Below are 14,056 nucleotides of genomic sequence, written 5' to 3' on the forward strand. Positions count from 1 at the left end.
TAGTTTGTAAACGGTAGTGCTTGATAAAATCTGGAAAAGTATTATCATTGCTCTTGTCTCATGACAAATTTCTTGCAATAAGATTCTGCTGAAAAACCATCTAAGATGCCTCTTCACCTGCAAGGGGATGATCTTGTGTTTCGTTTTCTGTTCTGTTGCTCCCTATCCAGCACCCTCCCCGGCCCCGCTTCTTTGCAGTTACTTGATGGTTTGAATTGTGGTAAAGATTGTGCCTGCCTCATTATCACTTTAAAACTTAAGTAACATGATGTCCAGTCTGTTGGAAAGGAGACAAAATTAAAGTACTGCCACTCAAGTCTGCCCAAGTCACCTAATTTTCTTGATTTGATTTTGAAATCATATTTCCTCCTAAGAGGCAGGTAGATTGGTGATTGTCAAGATCATAGCTTTTGTACAATTGTAAACGGTTCCTCCCTTTTCTTCTTTTTACAGAATATATAGAGTTGGGAGAGTAGATAGAACACTCAAGATACAAATGGATGATAAAGTAACTTCTTATAACCTACTCTACTTTATTGATTTCTTAAAAAAATTTTTTTAAACACTTTTACTTGGCAGTAATCTCAAACTTAGAGAATACGCAGGTATAAAAATGGCTTAATTTGATTTCTGAAGGGAAAGTTTGCTTCCTGGACGTATTTATCTTCACTGGGAAAACAAAAAAGAAACAATGCTAGGATATAGATTATGTAAATGAGCCAGATTCTTAAGCTTCACAACTAATGAAAAGAAAACAATAAAGCATGCTAAAGTTTTACATAACTGTTTTAAAGCAGAACTTTCTTGGCATCTTCTCTTTCATGTTTTGCTTCTGAATTGTACTTATAAATAGTAGAAACAGTTATGAGATTATTTTTCAGAAATGATTATTTTTCCTGTGAGAACTCAAAATATGTTGATTAGAAGAATATATAGTTGGTAAAAAAAAAAAAAAGAATTAGTCATTATACAGAATTTTTCTCTCCCTCTGTTATTCCATTTTTCTCTATAGCTGATTTTTTGTGGATCACTGTAATCAACATTCTTAGGTCTTAAATGATTTTTCTTTCACTGAGCACTTGAGTCGTCTGCACAGTGTAGCTTCTCAGGAGTTTCAGGAAAATATTTTTTCTATTGGTGAACCCCGGCTTTTTCTCAATTTGTTACAAACTTTCTTCTGTGAGATCCTAAATAATGTCTGACTTTTAATTTGTAAAAGTCTTAAAGGAACCAACTTTTATGATACAGTATTATTTGTTATGTATTTTCATTTTTATCTTTCTTTTAGATGTACATACAACTGTGTTATCTTTAATGTCTCTGGTTTCTACTAAGGAAGCTCGCGTTTTCTTCTAGTATAAATACCTGTGTCATTTTGATGTGAAATTTTTAGAAATAGTTTCTATGGAAAGACTTTCACAATGAATTTGGTTTAAATATTTACTACCTAACATATCCTTGAACTTTAAAGACTAGATTTTCAGTTGTCAACAACTCAAAACACTATCAACGATATCCATATCAAATCATCCACACCAGTAAGCTGGTAGGAAGTTTTTAGAAAATATGGCAGGTTTTTATCTTTTGTGGTCATTGCTGCTTAATTGAAGTAATATTTGTTTCCAATGTGCAAAATCTGTGCTTGGTATCTTTAAGGATAAAAAGATGGGTGAAGTATGTAGTTTAGGGTCTTGCAGAATTTATAAAGACATGGATAGTCAAAGGTTTAAATACAATATCTAAAGTATTAACTGAAAGATCAGACCTAGAACCCAATATAAATTAGTACTCAATATACTAAAGGTCAAAGTTTAAAAAGTTTTGTTGTTCTTAAAAAGGGTAATTAAATAAGTAAATCAAAAGTAATTTCCCCACAATAATAAACTTTGGTTCAATAATATAAGGATCTTATGTTATTAAATCCAACTTAACAACTTAGCTACTATAATTCCAATTTGAAACATTATTATATCCTAAGTGCAATAGTCATTTTTGACTGTTAGATGCATTGAAGTTTTATAACATTTCACAGTAGTTTAAATAATATAAACTCCAAGCTGTGGTGTTAAATAATGATTTTTAAAATGAAATGAGAAATAGCCTTAATAGGAGGATCTACAAGAGTCACCAGGATCATCAAATTACATTAAGTGTAGTGCTCATGTTATCTTTAGTTTATTTGAGATAACAAAGAGAACTTTGAATCGCTGTTGATGAGTTGTGTTTGCGGCTGCCTTAGCTGCTCTGGTCCCATCTTCTGGCCTGTAATACTTGACTTCAGAGAAGGAGACTAAACAATAGTGACACCCTCACCTGGGCACCTTGGGTCCATTCTTCTCTTCACCTTTCCTGTTCTCTGAAGATGCACTTGATAGCACTGGGAGGGTGTTTCCCTCCTTACTCTGGTCTTCCCTTAGATCCTTGCTAGTGAGTATGATATGCTGGTCACATTCTAAGCTCTTTCTGTATATTACCTTAATTAATCCTCACCTCAACAACTTTATCACTCCCCTCATTTAACAGCTGAAGAAATGGAGGGCAGAGAGAAGTTAAATAACTCGCCCAATATTACCCAAGTAGTCGCAGTGTAGCTAAGGATCAAACATAGGCACGCTGCCCATGCTATTAACGTCACAGTCTCCGGTGAATAACTGTTGAATGAATGAAAAGCATTTTCTCTCCAAATCTATTTGAAAATGCCGTAACTGAGATAGCTTCTTCAACAGTCTTCTTAACTCCAATCTCCGTTCCCTCTAGTCAGCATTAAATCCCACATCCAGGCTGAGATTTCAGGGTTTTTGTTATGCTTTCATTACTGCCCTCAAGTCTTCTGAAACACATCAATCCACCTAAAATACTTATCCATATATTTCACACATGTATACATTTTAATCTTTTAAAATATCTCCTTTTTCTTGCGCACATGTACTTTCTGTGACTAGAAAACTGGAAGATGCTATACATAATTTTTTTCTGGTTACAATATATTCGTAGTTTTTCATATTTAAAATAATGCACCAAACCTGTCATTCATATCAATGTGAGAGAAGTGAACTAGTGAAAATTGCTCAGTCATGTCCGACTCTTTGCAACCCCAGGGATTATACAGTCCATGGAATTCTCCAGGCCAGAGTGGGTAGTTGGAGTGGGTAGCTGTTCCCTTCTCCAGGGGATCTTCCCAACTCAGGGATCGCACCCAGGTCTCCTGCATTGCAGGCAGATTCTGAACCAGTTCAGTCACCAGGGAAGCCCAAGAATACTCGAGTGGGTAGCCTATCCTTTCTCCAGCAGATCCTCCCAACCCAGGAATTGAACCAGGGTCTCCTGCATCACAGGCAGATTCTTTATCAGCTGAGTTACCCAGGGAAGCCAATGGAAATGAAATAAATCAGTGGTTTAAGAATCCGCTGACTGTTGACTACCAATATGTCAGGGATTTTTATCTGATTTTTGAATGAGTCAATCAAAATGATAATTAGCAATTCTGATTCTAAAAGACATGTAAACTGGGATGTTGACATTCTCTACATTTATGTTACCATTCTGCTACGTGTCTGGAGTGGACCCATAACATGACAAAAAATGAAGAACTCTGGTGCAAATCAAATATTTACATGGTTCCATAATAGTACAAACAAGTTAAGGTGGTGCATAAAGAAATACTTAACAATGTCTATAGGCTAGATTCAGAGGGATTTGTTATAATGAGCATGCAGAGTCTCTGTAACCTTCTGACAACCTCTAGTTCTGTTTGGTTTGTAAAGCATGGAGGGGAAAATAGCTCAGTGGGAACAAAAAGGATTTGAACCTTTAACTCTCTTTTATTCAGCTTGATCCCTCCATTTTCTTCAACAAATTGAATTATAAGCAGAAGGATATAGGATTCCACGGGCATAATAGCATGGAAGTTGCAGGATTAGGGATTGGGCTCTTGTTTGGCTTTCCATACTTCCCTCTGTTGGTGTGACCCAGGCAGCCAAACACTGCCTTTGGCTTTATGGCCAAGGTCAGACATTCTAACTGTTCTGTTCTCCATGTGAGTGACTGCAGACAGGGAAGGTCAGGACTCAGTGAATTGCTGTTACCAAGGACATTTTCTTAAGTATAAAATAAGAAATTAAGGCTTTTGTCATAAAGAAGGTGAAATCAGTTCACGGATAGTGGAAACAAAATGAGGATTACTGCCAGTTATGGGCAGTTGGGTAGTTGCTTTTTGAAATATTTTTTAAAAGTACGTCCAAGGAGCAAGTGAAGCCAAGTTTTCTTAAATACACTAACCAGTTGAAATATGAAAATGTTAAAAATTTCTGAGCATTAAATTTAAATGATGAAGAATAAAGATGTGCCCAAGGCACTTGTTCTGACATGGGGAGAAAAGATTATTGCAGGTGACTGAACCAGAACAGAAGTTTAGAGAAGGTTATCAAGGGAAATAAAAAGAAAAGTCACTTTTTCATCATGATGACTAGAAACACCACTAATAGCATATCTAATTTTAAAATGCTCACATATAACTATTTTGAATAACACTGATATGTTCTGGAAATTAAAATCAAGAAAAATTGAAAGAATATAAGTAATCATTATGCAAACACATCTGTGTAACTCTTCAAAAGTAGTCTTTAATTTTTTTTTCCCTTTTCTCTCTACCCTTGGGTTTCACCCCTCAGGTCCTCAGTAGGTATTTGTGGTATTGAATTGAAAGCAATCTCTGAATGCTAAAGCATGTTCATGTTCTAGGACTGTTTCTTCATTTGAGCCTCAAAATGGCTCTCTGATGTAGTGGATGTACACGGTCGGGGATATAACACAGAAACTGTGAGGTCGACAGAGGCCAACCGCCAAGTTCAAGCAGTAGGAGACTTCACGCTAAAGCAGTGGACCTATCTGAGCCTTAGTTTACTCCTCTGTAAAACAGAGATATAAATATTCTCTAGGTATTAGGTTGAACCTCATTGGTGAGGAGTGTACCTGAGACATTAGCAGTGTGTCTGAGACAAAGCAAAACTCAGTAATTGTTAGCTATGATGATGATTTAATCTGATGCTGATGTTCAAGCAACAGTGGTTAAATGAGTCTCCAAACCGTCCGTCAAATTAGTATCAGGAGGTCTCTACTCCTAAGCTTATGATCTTTAAAAAAAAATAATAATATAAGAAAGTAATCTCTTAATAATGGCATCTTTCAAATGGTCTTTCTGAACGAATAAAATATTGCTTCATGTTTATTGAATTTGGACCATGTAATTATAGGAACAAATGATGCTTCATTCCTAATTGTAAAGGTGTATATGTCTGACAACTTTTATTCCTATGGGCCATTAAAACATTACTGTCTAATTATCCTAAGACTAGTGGCTTTGTTGAATTGGGGAGACATTAATTTTAAAGACTCAAGAGAAAGGCATATTAGGAGGACCTGTACGTCAGAGCCTCAAAGAGAACTCACATTTTCATGGTATTTAAAAAAGCACAGCGGATCAATTTTTGGATAAACTCCCCCAAAGGGAACCTTTACCAACTTCCAAAAAGCTAACATCAGAAAATATCTATGAAATATACAGTTTATCAAATTCCACAGAATTGGATCTGATATGCTACTAAAAATAGAAGCACCTTGAGAGCTTCTAATGGAGACTAGTTTTACCAATACATTGTGTGGAATAAGAGGATTAAGAACACTGTGAAGGATAAAATGGAGGAGGCAAGGGAGTTAATCATTGCTGTGTGTTGTTTAATGATAATATGTGAATTTTTTGCCTATAAATGTGCATAGTTCTGAGATTTTAAATATATTCATCTTTGTATTAATGCATAACAATACAACAATGTCTTCAAAGTCTAATCTATATCTACCTATGTTCTTACTGAATTTAATTTTAGACTATATACCAATTATCAAGGAATTGCTATATTATGTAAAGCTGAAAGGAAGGACATGGAATTTTCTGAAAATGGAAAATTACAATGCTTCTCTCTTATTTTTCTATTCAGTTTACATATAGCCAAAGATCACTTCATGGCAAACAGATGGGGAAACAATGGAAACAGTGACAGACTTTATTTTTGGGGGCTCCAAAATCATTGCAGATGGTGACTGTAGCCATGAAATTAAAAAATGCTTGCTCCTTGGAAGAAAAGATATGACCAACCTAGACAGCATATTAAAAAGCAGAAACATTACTTTGCCAACAAAGGTCCATCTATTCAAAGCTATGGTTTTTCCAGTAGTCATGTATGGATGTTAGAGTTGGACTAAAAAGAAAGCTGAGCACTGAAGAATTGATGCTTTTGAATTGTGGTGTTGGAGAAGACTCTTGAGAGTCCCTTGGACTGCAAGGAGATCGATCCAACCATTCTATCCTAAAGGAAATCAGTACTGAATGTTCATTGGATGGACTGATGCTGAAGCTGAAACTTCAATACTTTGGCCACCTGATGTGAAGAACTGACTCATTTGAAAAGACCCTGATGCTGGGAAAGATCAAAGGCAGGAGGAGAAGAGGATGACAGAGGATGAGATGGTTGGATGGCATCACCGACTCAATGGACATGAGTCTGAGTAGGCCCTGGGAGTTGGTGACGCACAAGGAAGCCTGCCGTGCTGCATTCCATGGGGTGGCAAAGAGTTGGACATGATTGAGCAGCTGAACTGAACTGAAAGATAATCTAAGTGATTTTTCATAGAATCCAATACTCTTTCCTTTAACCATTAACAAGAAAACATGCACCTTTTTCTGTTTGCTGTGCTGGCATCAGTGACATTTTCACAATCCTGATTGTTCTATCTTGAAGTCTCTGACTTTTGGAACCTCCTGCTTTCTCTTGGCTTCTGCATTCAGTTAATTGGGAAGTCTGGGTAACTCTCCCTCTGCTGTGTGGGCTAACGCATGCTCTTCCCTTAAGACATGATCCCAATCCCACCACCTCCTCTAGGAAGCTTTGCTGAACCCCCAAGCCCAGTTAGCCCCTGTCTTTTGTATTTCCACAATCCTTTGGGGATGCCCATTTTATCACTGAGCTTGCCACATCTTGCTATAATTATTGCCAATAATATTCTCCTAGGGCAGTGGTTCTCAAATTTCACCACAAATTAGAATCATAAATACTTAATTAAAAAGCAACTAAATCGGAATCTCTGGGGAAGTGAGACTCAGGCCAACATACATATTTTTAAAAGCAGCACGTCTCAAATGTTAACGTGTACAGTGGTGGTGGTGGTTTAGTCGCTAAGTCGTGTCTGACTCTTGTGACCCCATGGACTGTACCCCGCCAGGCTCCTCAGTCCATGGGATTCCCCAGGCAAGAACACTGGAGTGGGTAGTCATTTCCTTTTCCAGGGCATCTTCCCAAACCACAGATTGAACCCGCAGGCCCTTGTTTCCTGTGCTGCAGGCAGATTTCTTACCACATATCCACCAGGGAAGCCCCTTAATATGCATAAAATTCACCTAAAATTCTGCTTTTGTTGAAAAGCAGATTCTGATTCAATAGATCACAGGTGGGGGCCTAAGAATTTACATTTCTAATAAGCTCCCAGGTGGCACAGAGACCACTTATGCTAAATCAGCTAAAAGTTCCCCCCAAATGGTTATATATTTTAGAAAACAATATCCTCCTTATCTGTATCGATACCTATATCTTAAGCTCACAAACTTTTACCCAATACAGGACCACTTCTTTCTACCCCCACCTGCCACTACCTTTTCAGGTGAGTAGAGGTGTTGAGAATTGTCTCATAAATCAGAGTTTGGGTTGTCAATCTTTCAGCTGTAACTGGCCTTCCTCACTTTTTTTTTTTCATTTATTTTTATTAATTGGAGGCTAATTACTTTACAATATTGTAGTGGTTTTTGTCATACATTGACATGAATCAGCCATGGATTTACATGTATTCCTCATCCCGATCCCCCCTCCCACCTCCCTCTCCACCCGATTCCTCTGGGTCTTCCCAGTGCACCAGGCCCAGAGAGAGAAAATTAACCGGCCCTTCCTCACTTCTATACACAATAAGTGCGTCCCTTGCTAGCTGTGCCATGCACATGTTTCTGTGTAAATCTTTCTGGCCAGAGAGAAATGCGGAGGAGCGTTAATTAAGACAGTGGGGCTTCCCAGGTGATGCTAGTGGTAAAGAACACGTCTGTCAATGCAGGAGATGTAAGAGACATGGGTTTGATCCCTGGGTCAGGAAGATCCCCTGGAGGAGGTCATGGCAACCCAGTCCAGTATTCCTGCCTGGAGAATCCCCCTGGACAGAAAAGCCTGGTTGGCTACAGTCCATGGCATTGCAAAGGGTCGGACATGACTAAAAAAGCAACTGAACACACACACACACACACACACACACACATACACACATGAATGGACGCATTAAGACAACATGAGAAGGAAGGTCTTGCTAACTTTGTGCTTCAGTTTTAAAGCTCATCTTGTATTCACTTCATGGTTTTATTTATTTATTTCACTGAAGGATAATTGCTTTACAGAATTTTGTTGTTTTCTGTCAAACCTCGACATGAATCAGCTATAGGTATACATGTATCCCTTCCTTTTTGAACCTCCCTCCCATCTCCTGCCCCATCCCACCCTCTAGATTGATAGAGAAGCCTCTGAGTTTCCTGAGCCATATAGCAAATTCCCCTTGGCTATCACTCTAGCCTCCAGATCCATTTTCTGCTGTTTCGTGGATGCTTATGTGGCTTTCTTTTTTTTTCCTTCTACACCTGGTAGCCTCTTGCTCCAACACCCATTCTCTCATTTTCCTCCATTGTTACTGTCATCCCTATTGACTTGCACCCAAATAACTGGAACCAAGGAATGCATATATAAATATAAACAGAACACACATATAAATATTACATTACTTACAATGTAAAAACGTCTTTCTTCTACTTTAAGTGCATTTGCTCACTGGCCTTACTTTTCCTCAGTTAATGCCTCTATCTGTTACATGAAAAGTTGAATCTTTTCAGTTTAAGGTCTTAAGAACAGGCTTTGAGTAGCTATTATTTATGGGCTTCCCACGTGGTGCAGTGGTAATGAATCCACCTGCAATGCAGGAGATGCAGGAGACGTGGGTTCAATCCCCGGGTCAAGAAGATGCCCTGGAGGAGGAAATGGCAACCTGCTCCAGTATTCTTGCCTGGAAAATCCCACGAACAGAGGAGCCTGGCGGGCTACAGTCCATGGGGTTGCAAAGAGTCCGACAGGACTAAAGCGACTTAGCACAATAGCACAGTTTAAGGTTCTATTAGTTTTTGTACATCTTTATATGCCAATCTAACCACAGTCTTTTGGTTCTCAGAGTTTGCATCAAGGCACCCTGGCGTGCAGCAGGGAACTCACTGCAGCACCGGGAAATATTTTTAAAAATTGAGGGAAACACAGCAACCCTTGAGGTATCAGACATCTTGCGAATTACTAACTCAGAGTAGTTCACAGTTTCAACAGTCGGTGGTGCTACCTTCCTTTTGATGATGTCATATACTAAGATTTGTGAAGCTGAGTTTCCCACAATGCACGTGCGTGTGCTAAGTTGCTTCAGTCGTATCCAACTCTTTGTGACTCTATGGACTGTAGCCTGCCAGGCTTCTCTGTCCATGGGATTCTCCAGGCAAGAACACTGGAGTGGGTTGGCATGTCTTCCTCCAGGGTATTTTTCCCATCCAGGGATTGAACCTGTGTCTCTTGCATTGCAGGTGGATTCTTCTACTGCTGAGCCACTGGGGAAGCCCATGTTAAAAAGCAAATATGGTGCAGAAATCAATGTGGAAAAGTTGTGCAGTGCAAAAAAAGTGGACCAACCTGTTGCCTCATGAGAAGCAAATCTGTTTTTCCTTTTTTAAATATTTATTTTTGGCCCACTTTTAATTGTGGTAAAAAAAAATTGTAGTCTTATCTCTTTGTTGATAAAATATAAAGACAGATTCAGGAAAATGCCTTATCAATAGTTCAGGAACACCTCTTACATACATTTGATAGAGCAATGATGGCATCTAGGATAACTTCACTTATTGCGCTTGACTTTTTCCCCAGCGGATATTTCTTCTTTATGGATTAGAACATCAAGGAGGTGGGGAAGGGGCAGATGAGGGGAGGAAGAAGGGCAATTTTTCTTGCTGCCAATAAAGTATGCAAATCCAATGAATCAAATTGAAGCTGTGATTGTGAAGGGATTTTCCCACAAGCCTCTCCATTTACCACCCACTGAGAAATCTGTTAATTACATCATTTTACTTTTGCAATGATATAAAAATAATCAGCTTCCATGCATTAAAGCTTTAACAGAGTGTATTCAATGGAGTTTTCATCGATAACAATAACTTCTTTCTGCACCTACTGTGTGCCAACTACTAGTTCTTGTCTCACTTTACATTGCAACTCCATGAGGTACATAGGCTTTACTTCTGCATTTTCTAGATGAAGAAACCAAAGCCTGAAAAGGTTAACAACCTTTGTGGGCTACACAACTGGCACCTGTCAGCACAGTGAAATGGCCTCAGATCTGCTTCAGTCCACAGCTCGCAACTTTTCCCCACGGCAATATTACCTCTCACAATTATAATCATAAAACTGATTCTTCTGAGGTTTTACCCATTGCTGCTTTTAGTGTTTCGAAATATCTGTATTTAAAAATATATGCTATTTTTTAATGTAAAATGGCATCACAATTTGAGACGAAAAAGAAGAAAAGAAAAAGGGGAGTCAATTATTTAAATAAAGCACTTTAAAAAACTTAATCTTTAATGACAATAATGTTATTTGTATTGTAGAAAGTGCTTTCAAGATTATAAGATTTTTTTTTTTACAATAATTGCCCTATTAATGTAGTGCTATTCAAATTTCACAAAGGAAATGGAGTGAAGTATGAGTAAGTGGACTGTCTTTCTTCAGCAGTCACACAGCGTGTGAATTTCATAGCAAATACAAGGCTAGTCTCTCAAGGATCCATGTTGATGTTCACCCCTTCACTGAATATTTCCTCCCTTACTTTATGCCACATTAATAATTCACTTCATTGGAAAAATGCCTGGTTACCTCAGCCCAAACCATGAATGCTTTTCCTTCATTTATTGTGGTAGATACTTAAAAAGAATATTTGCATCTGGTTATTCAGGGATATTTGATAACAGATTGAAGTGTGAACATGCAGCCCTTGGAATCTGTAAAATTTATGCTATTTGCATGATATCCAAATATAGATGTTCTAAAGTTGTAGTGGTACTCATAAATGAAGATGTTTTATCATCTCTATTATGTTTGTCCCTAGTTTGTTTACAGAAAGGATGTGTGACAATTATTTTCCTGATCAGTACCATGTTCTGAAACAGAGAATCTACAAAGTACAGACCTGTATCCCTGTCTTTCTCACTTCTTAGCAGGATGCAGATCTTCTGCAGTGGGAATGTGACTGATGATAAAATTTCAGTGAAATTCATGATGGCAGTATAACCAAGCTGTTTCCCTGACTCAGCTCCAGTAGTCCGTAAGGGCTATAATAAGCTATGCCTCCTCATTTTACTTTCTGGAGTCAATAAAATGGTCAGATGATATTTGGAAATGGCACCTTTACCTAACCATTTTCCTCTTTTGTGAACTTTGCTACAATTAAATCATAAGTTTTTGAAATGCCTGGTTATTAGCAATTATTGGAGACAAGACAAAAAAGCAGCAGCAACACAACTAAATCTAAGGCAGTGGTGGGTTTTGAGGATAAAGATCTCCGTTTGGTCAGAGCATAGACGGCTCTGTAGGTAGCAGAGTTAAGAAATAGTTAATTTGAACCTGGCCAAAGGACAAAAGCTCAGAATGTTTTTTTTTTTTCCCTCAGAATAAGAAAAAAAGGAAGCTTCCTTTCCTTACAACTAAATCTTTCTATTCCTATTTTTAATACATCCTACTTTATAGAATAGCTGGACCACATTTTTCAAGCTAAAGTAAAAATTAAAGGATTTATGATAATCCTATGCGGATGGTTGTGGGCGTTTCATTTTCAACTGAAGCATTTCTCTCTCTTTGTTGCAGTGCTAACATTTCTCAGCTTCTTGCTACAGTCTTCTTTCTGAAACTACTCAAGTGAAAAAAAAAAAGTCTTACCAGATAAGCAACAATTCTTACTGTATTGGGAGAAGAGTTCACATCCTCCCTGTTCTATTTATGAAAAGTAACTTCTTCAGGCTTTTAAAACCAGAATGTCAAAGAGCCCAACGGAATCCTACCTTGCCCACATACTGATAATCGGATCCTGTGTATTCCTCCAGGAGAAAGAACTGATTCCACATCCAGCTCCTTTTCGAACGGCTCAGCTCATTTTTGCTGTTTCCAGAGAGCTCCAGGGTCCTTTTCTTTGCCGGGAAACCACTAGTCCTCTTAGATAATGGAGTTGAGAAAGTTGGGTAGGGCTGGCCAACCCAAAAGAGAAGCAAGAAGTATCGGTAAGTTCTCATTCTGATGCCACAGTCCAGTCTCTGAGTAGCAGGTACCCCTCTCCTTGAAATGTCTTTTCTCACTGCACTGTATCCAGCCTCATTCCTCCTTTCTTCCTTAATGTTCTTGGCTTGGCTGTCAGAGAATATCTGGAAAGAATAATAACATATCAAGCATTTTTAGAGATGCTTAAAATTCAGTGTTACAGCAAATAGCTCTGGAGAAAAAAGAGGACAGAAATTTGAATAGCAAAACAACAAAAAAATAAGTTGGCTATCAATTTTGAAATGAGGAAAACGGTCTTTCAGATATGCTAAACGGAAGGCGGTTGCCGAGTATGAAGCTACTGTTTTCCTCTCTCCTTTTCTATCACTTAAAAATCCTATTTTAAGTAATAGCTTGCTGTAGGTCAACATGCCAGAGTGGATTATTTCACTACTCTTTTACCTCTGAGGATGTGGGCTGAGATCTGGTTAGAAGAAATGAGTTTGTGTTTCTGATTCTATTTGCATATTTATCCTCATGAAAGAATATCACAGACAATTTTGATTCAATTGAAAGTGGATAATGTTGAAATTTCGCTAAAGTGTATTGAGCACCTGTGATGGGAAGGCAGAAGCCTGTTCTGCAGACTCTTGGCTTCTGAGATGTGTTGTGATGGAACAGCCGGGTCAAACAAGGTTGGAAAAGACCTTATGTCTTCTCTGAAGAATGCTCATTAGTGTATTGACTTTTCTGAAGTGAAATTTTGTAGCAATGATGATAAGCCTGTATTTAATCCAGTATTTTCCAAACTTGACCGGGAAAGTTTTTTTCCTCATATGACCCAATTAACACTACAGGATGGGTTAATGAACAAGCTACAGAATTTGTATTTAATAGTATAGAGAATAAAATGAACAATTCTCTTCAATTTTTTTGAGGAAATCCTGGTTGGCTTTTATCTCTAAATTTTACTTGTATCATAGGCAACTATGTAAGTATATTAAAATTGGCCCGACAGTTCCTTTGTAATATTCACAGGTATATCAAATGTACCTCAATACCACAGTGAGGGCAATAGATGACAAGATCTTTAGAAAAGTCAGCTATTATAATTGTGGGTAATAATTTTCCATGACAAATATTAATTTTTAATATTAATTAATATCAATTGATTAAAAATTAATTAATTTTTAAAAACATAGCCTAGCATTAAAAAAAATCCTCATGCCAGAGTGCTTGGCAAAGATGCAAAGATATCACAATTTGGTTTACCATTTTACCTAATTAAACTAATGCATGCCTATATCTCCCTCCTAAATTTTCCCACATTTCTTGGAAAAAAAACCCCAACAAATTACTCCTTTATCTTGCTGTTTGAATAGAAAAAATATTTTCTTAAATAATACTAACACAAAAATGAAGGGCTTTGTAAGGTACAATATATGGTACAGTCAAATAGGTAAATACAGGTAAATAAACACAGATAAAGGAACAGGTTTTAGGCAATCTAATCAGTATTTTTTTTTCCCTCTATGTCTGAAAGATTTGTCCCTTTGTCTCCTAATTTTCTACTAGGTAAATGTATATATGACCAGTTTTTTTTTTTTTTTTTAACCTCAGCAATGAATAATTATAGCCAACCAACA

The 14,056-nt window shown here is 37.5% G+C and overlaps 1 protein-coding gene across 2 annotated transcripts in view; it reads right to left on the minus strand.

Annotated features, from left to right (window-relative positions):
* The window catches only part of CDH6 (cadherin 6), a 142,708-nt gene that overhangs the window by 51,901 nt on the left and 76,751 nt on the right, over positions 1 to 14,056 (minus strand). For both annotated transcript variants that reach the window (XM_043887473.1, XM_043887474.1), the window contains exon 2: positions 12,218 to 12,574. In XM_043887473.1, coding sequence (XP_043743408.1) covers positions 12,218 to 12,445 — 228 coding nt within the window. In that variant the 5' untranslated portion in view covers positions 12,446 to 12,574. The remainder of the gene's footprint in view (positions 1 to 12,217; positions 12,575 to 14,056) is intronic.

The sequence above is a fragment of the Cervus elaphus genome, chromosome 25 (assembly GCF_910594005.1).
Source record: "Cervus elaphus chromosome 25, mCerEla1.1, whole genome shotgun sequence".
Classification (NCBI taxonomy): Eukaryota; Metazoa; Chordata; class Mammalia; order Artiodactyla; family Cervidae; genus Cervus; species Cervus elaphus.